The 6,969-nt window shown below is 36.5% G+C and overlaps 1 protein-coding gene across 1 annotated transcript; it reads left to right on the plus strand.

The window, feature by feature from the left end:
* Positions 1 to 28: 28 nt before the first annotated feature.
* Positions 29 to 2,852, plus strand: LOC106321066 (inactive disease resistance protein RPS4-like; the record flags this gene model as incomplete). Its single annotated transcript, XM_013759383.1, has 3 exons — positions 29 to 1,090; positions 1,179 to 1,879; positions 1,991 to 2,852. Coding segments are annotated over 2 exons (1,716 nt in total), but the record flags the coding sequence as incomplete, so codon positions are not given.
* Between the last annotated feature and the right edge of the window lie 4,117 nt (positions 2,853 to 6,969).

Below are 6,969 nucleotides of genomic sequence, written 5' to 3' on the forward strand. Positions count from 1 at the left end.
CTTACTAATTATTATAACCATCATCTAGGTGCCACAGAATACAGAAAAATTAAGATGGGTTGACCTCAGTCAGTCACAAGGCTTGCTGAATCTATCAGGTTTGTCCAGGGCCAAAAATCTTGAAAGATTGGATCTCGAAGGCTGTAAGAGTTTGGTTATGTTGGGCTCATCAATCGAACAGATGAACAAACTAATTTACCTGAACCTCAGAGAGTGCACTAGCCTTGAGAGTCTTCCGGAGGGAATCAATTTGAAGTCTCTAAAGACTCTGATCCTCAGTGGCTGCTCAAACCTTCAGGAGTTTCAAATCATATCAGAAAATATTGAGTCCCTTTACTTAGACGGCTCAACCATACAACGAGTTGCTGAACGCATTGAGAGTCTTCGCAACCTTATTTTGCTGAATCTCAAGAATTGTTGCAGGTTGAAGTGTCTTCCCAACGATCTTTACAAGCTGAAATCTCTTCAGGAACTGATTCTCTTTGGCTGCTCAGCTCTGGAGAGTCTTCCACCCATCAAAGAGGAGATGGGATGCTTAGAGATTTTGCTTATGGATGGAACTTCCATCAAACAGACACCTGAAACGATTTTTTTGAGTAACCTGAAGGTGTTTTCGTTCTGTGGATCTAGCATCGAAGATTCCACAGAGTTGGCGTTGTTGCCTTTCTCAGGCAACTCTTGTCTTTCGGACCTCTATCTGACGAATTGCAATATCTACAAATTGCCGGACAACTTTAGTTCCTTACACTCGTTGAGGTCTCTATGCTTAAGCAGAAACAACATTGAGACTCTACCTGAGAGCATCGAGAAACTTCATTGTCTGTTGTTTCTTGACTTAAAACATTGCCGCAGGCTCAATTCTCTCCCGGTGCTTCCACCTAATATACAGTGTGTAGATGCTCATGGGTGTGTTTCTCTGGAAAAAGTTGCAAAACCAGTGACAGTTCCCCTAGTAACTGAGAGGATGCATACTACTTTCATTTTTACGGATTGCTTCAAACTGAACAGAGCTGAACAAGAAGCTATTGTAGCTCAGGCCCAACTCAAGAGTCAGCTACTGGCAAGGACATCTCTTCAACATAATCATAAGGTCTGTCTTCATTTTATTCTCTTGTTCCGGTGATATCCTTATCATACGCTCATGCTTAAATGGTTTTCTTCGTAACCCTCCACTTCAGGGACTAGTTCTGGATCCTCTGGTTGCCGTTTGCTTCCCAGGAAGTGACATACCCTCATGGTTCTGCCATCAGAGTATGGGATCTTCGATTGAAACCAACCTCCTTCCTCACTGGTGCAACAATAAATTTATTGGAGCTTCCCTAGGTGTTGTTGTCACCTTCAAGGATCACGAAGGTCGTCATGCAAACCGTTTATCTGTAAGGTGCACGTGCAGATTTAAAAATCGAAACGGTCAGTCAATCAGATTTAGTTTCTGTCTTGGGGTATGGAACGAGTCATGTGGATCATCTTGCCATGAACCACGGAAACTTGGATCTGACCATGTGTTTATTAGCTTTAACAACTGTAATGTGCCAGTCTTCCAATGGAATGAAGAGAGTAACGACGGTAATAGATGTCGTCCCACTAGTGCCTCATTTGAATTCTACCTTACTGATGGCACTGAAAGGAAGCTAGAAAGGTGCAAGGTGACAAGGTGTGGGATGAGTTTGCTATATGCTCCAGATGAGAATGACCGTGGGTTCCAGGGAACTCGGGTTACAGATACTGTTGAGCGTACATCGAGTGAAGCTTTTGTACCCATAAGAGGTCGGTCACACTCGCAAGTTGGAGAAAGAAGGAATGGTAGAATGAGAGATGAAATGCCCTTATGAGTGTTTACTCCAAGACTGGAGGTTCTTGGTCTTGAGACCAACGAAAGGTAGTAGTAGAATGCTGCTTACTGGAATTTTATTTTTTTTCTTTTTTGTTTCTCTAATAGCTTTCATAAGTATATGTTATCATGTTAAAACACAATTTACCATTTAATTAGGAACTTGAAGACGTTGCATTACTTTTCAGACCCTTTGGATTTTCAAAGAAGAGCTCTATCTACTTATCTGGCTAAAGTTTGACGTCAAGCTTTTCCATGGATCCGATTGTTATTTAGGATGATTGATGAGGTCGTCACTTTACTGAACTTTGTTCTGCTTCCAAAATACAAAACAGAGTATGGTTCTCTATCTCTGTTTCTCCCTTTACATGGCATGCATGTTCAGTTGCTTGAGCTTGGTGGAACCACAGCCATTGGTCTACAAAGTTCCATGTTTTGATAAGGTGTTTGCATAAAAATGTATGTGCTCACTGCTCAGTGTTGAAGGAAGTATGAAGAAAGTCGCGAGATAAGTCCAAATTGTTGAGCCATTATTTGTTTGTTCTGTGGTTGATTAAGTATGTTTGATGATTGTTGGTATATGTAATTTGTGGTATAGAGATGATTGTTGTTTGAAGCATAAGGAATGAGTGCTTGTTAGCTACTAAGTTATCTGTATTCATTCTATGACATTAGACTCATGGATTTGGCTTGCCACGAAAGTGTGGATGTTTAGTTGCATGCTGAAATCTCCAGCTCTTTCTTTGCAAACTCTGTTTCTTCTCCCAAGTTCCATACTAAATCTTTTTTAGTTCGATTCTTGAATCTTGATTGGTTCAGTATTGACGTAGATATGCTTGACTGCGTTGTTTTGGTAGTAGAAAAGAGTGGTCGTACTTAGAAAGCTTTACAGATTGCTATGTTATGGTTTGACTTTTAGGTTGTCTACTAGACCAAAGTGTTTACGAATTTGTCGATCAGACGAGGTATCTTTGAAGAGCTTAAAGCTACTAGAAGATTCACGGCTAAATGAGCCAGTCACTAGAAACTATAGAAGCTAGTATCATTCTAGTTGCTAAATCATGTTCTAATCTTCATGCATCTTTCTTTTTAACATTACTTAGCTATGATAAACACACACAAAAATGCTTTATTTCAGAGCTTTCTTGTATCAACTTTGTTAGCCTATCCGTATTCTAAGTATACCCTCGTCCAAATTAGCATACCACAAGGATTCGTCCACCGTAGAAAAAAAATAAGTTTGCATCCCACCTCATGTGATGGTTTTGCTATATATAAGGCTCTGACATGTGATAAGAAGGTGTTGCAGAGAAAGAGGGAGAGGGATCGGATGGGCATAATCAAGAGTTGCTTTTCCTTCATGGTTGTGTATAGGTCTTCCGGTGATTCTCTATCGAGACATTCAGGCTTAGAATAGTAAGTTATTTGAGATCAGTAAAGATGCTTCTATGTAAACCTCTTCTAAATCCATGTGTAAGAAGGCATTACTAGATTTGGACTCGTGCTCATATAGAATATTTTTGTACATGAATATTATTAAATTATTGTTGGATTGTTATTTGAATTGAATGCGGTTTTGTTTCTTATTATATACTAGTTTTAGATTTGGTAAATGTATAGTTACATTCGCTTTTTTAAATGTATTATAAATACAAATATAATTCACTTCTTTTAGATTTGGCGAATGAAACAATTTCACGTGAATTTGCCAACCGATTTTAAAAGGTTTGACATTTTTAAAAAGAGACTTATTTTTCTAGTTAGACATGTTTTTTTGTGAATTGCGGATGGATATAGAGTAATAGGAAAAGTATCTATAGAAGGGTCTTAGGAATCTAGGTTAATATATTCAAAAGAAAACATAGACCTAGGTAAAAAGTGTAGATATACTGAGTTTGGAAAATAAGTATAATGTAATATTATGTTTCTAAATAAATCAAAACGGTTTCATATATATGCTAATCGATATTATTAATTGTTGAAATCACTAGAGTGAAATATGAAAACTACTTTGAATATTAGTTGAAATTTAGATTTTAGAAATAATTTAAGAATGATGCTTATATTGTGTTACTTTAAATGTAGATACTAATGATATTATGTGTAGAATTGATTAATTTTTACTTTTTAAAAATATTTGTTAAGATATAGATTATGATAATATACTTGGTAGTCAAACTAAAATTTAAACATATAACTACATAGTGTTCGATTGAATCCGATTTAATCAAAAATCATCCAAACCATTATAATCACCTTATAAATATATTTTTTCATATCGTTTCATATTGAAGACTAATAAATTATCTGTTAATATGAATTGCTAGTTAAATAAGTCATTATAAAATAATTTTTGTTTAAAATTGTAATTTCTGTAATCCTACCATTAAATCGATTTCAGTATTCTTTATGGTAATATGGGTTATGCTCCGATTTCAACTAACCGGTTAAGTATATTTTTCAATCAACAATTTTGAATGAGTTATATTAAACAATTCGTAACAAACACAAAGTGGTTTAGACTTCCAAACCAAAATAGAGTATTAATTGCAACAAAGTCACGCTTTATAAATGTTTTAAATAAGGAAAATGACAATTAATGCTGAAAATTAGGATTCATTACTTTTCAGTGGCATTCACTTATCAATCAAGAAATAAAATGAGAATATAAGTTTTAGATGGAATGTCCACGAAGGCGAAAATAATCAGCCAATGAGAAATTATATTTTTGTCATGTCACCTACTCTATTTGTTTTTACAAACTGATCATTTAACTCTTTACTTAAACAATTATAACCGAAAATATGTTTTTAGTGAAATATATTATTTATATAAATATAATTATATTTTTTTATTTACATAATAGTTTGTAAAATGATAGACTATGAATTTGACTCATTTTCATCCATAGTTTATAAGTGTTTTTACTTATAATTATATTATTAGAGAGTCTATTTATTATATTTATAAGATCAAGAATGTTTTGAAGATAAGTGATGATTTTGGAGCGTTTTGGAGATATTTGGAGAAAGCACCCGAGATAACATCGAGATCGACTATCGGTCGATATTGAAGAGCTGGAATCGATCGATGCACAAGACATGGTGTCGATCGACAGCGAAGCGCGCAGGAAACCCGTTTGGTTACATCCAACTTGAAGCCCAAGATTTCACCATTTTACAAGATTGCCCCTGACGAGTTTTACCCTAATTAATATAAGCTTTGCCGCCATGTTAGAGGCAAAGTGTGCTTTCTTTGTGTTGCATTGTTTTATTGATAGATAGGAGAGAAGATCCAAAGTTATAATTTGTGATTGGAACTCCATTGATATCTATTTTATCTATTCTATGAAGTTTTTATACTTAACCATTGTTATGAATTGCTTAGCCATGTCTGAGTAGTCCTCTTGTTAGATTTTAGGGTTTAAATAGGTTAGGAGGGATTAGTTCCAACTATAGATTGCTGAGTTGTGATAATCATCTTTAGGATTGTTCATTAATGTTTGTTTCTAGATTAGCTACCTAGAACCTGCCCTTGCATAGATTGATAAAAGCCATAGTTTTATTCTCATCCTGAAAACATTCTAATAGAGCTATGTTTCTTGCTATGAGCAAGGCGAGAGCTGATCTAGTGAACTTAGTAAGCATTCATTCAACATGTGCATAAAGCTTGACTAGAGCGCGTTGATCAATATCATACTTGAATATGTGGTGAACATGATAGGAACAAAGAAGCTTTCCAGATGAAGCTTGATGGTGTCTACTATCCATTGAATGATAGTATAAGTTGGCTAACTACTTGCATGGAGGAGATGAAGAAGGACATAGCCAGAATTCAGAACGCGACCGGCACTGCTCGACCGCCATCGATCGACAAAAGACAACCCCAATCAATCGACAACAGACAATCACCAACGCTCGACAGACACCATCACGCATCGATCGACAACCGCTTGGCCGCATCGATCGACACCAATCCGCCACGCCCACACACAATGAAGTCTCAACCGAATTTCCACACCAGAGAAGAGATAGATCAGTTGATAGAAGGGATCTACAGAGCTCTGTAAACTACAGAGGAGAGGCTTGATGGGAGATGTGATGACATCTATTTTCCTATGGATCTTACAATCAGTGCATTGACCTCCAAGGTCAAAGCTATACAAGGGGAGTTGGTGGAGATTCAGAGTTACATTGCGAGTCGACCAGAAGCATCGTTATCGATCGACAGACCCAATAACAAATCGATCGACACCCACAATTCAACATCGATCGACAGTAATAGAAACTGAGGCCAGCTAGTTCCAAAGACGACATCCGACATGTCCAACACACCTTACCATGGAAAGGAGATCTCAGCTGACACTTATGCCGCACTTACCAGGCATCAATTCAACCTTGAGAGTCTTGGTGAAAAATTGCAGAGAATTGAAAACACAACTGCAACAATGAAGGATAAATGGCGCAGAGGGGATGAAGCAATGAGAGACTTCACTGGTACATGGTTTAACAAGCGCAAAGAAGAAATGGATACTTGTTTTCCAACAAGTCCCAGTTCTCAACACTACTAACCAAAACACCTCCAAAGTCAAGCTAAATGACTATAACAAAGCGCTGAGTGGGAGGCAACCCACTATTAGGTAATATTTATTAAGTTTTTATTAATTTACTATTTATGGTGGTTTTTATTTATTGCAGGTCATAAAAAAAACAAAACAAAAAGAAGATCCGAGTAGACGATTGCCATCTGTATCGACCGATGCGAACAAGTCGACATCGATCGACATTGCCTTACCTGCGTCGACCGACATCAACATAGTTACATCGGTCGACATCTATTCCGGTCTGGTATATCGTTCATACTTGTTACATTGAGTCCTTATGATTTATTTTTAACTATAACTCTGACTGAATTTACACTGAGGACAATGTAGTTTAAGTCTGGGGGGAGGTTTACTGATATTTATTTACTTATTAGTCTTATTAAAAATGTTTTCAAATTAAGTTATTATTGAGTCAAGAAGGAGGATTATGAACTTATTGATTTTGCTAGATATCTAACCACTTTTTAGCACCATTCTAGACTTACTGATTGCAGATGGTACTAAAGATACTAAAGTGGATCAACCTGTCAACTAA

Source organism: Brassica oleracea, unplaced genomic scaffold (assembly GCF_000695525.1).
Source record: "Brassica oleracea var. oleracea cultivar TO1000 unplaced genomic scaffold, BOL UnpScaffold01202, whole genome shotgun sequence".
Lineage (NCBI taxonomy): Eukaryota > Viridiplantae > Streptophyta > Magnoliopsida > Brassicales > Brassicaceae > Brassica > Brassica oleracea.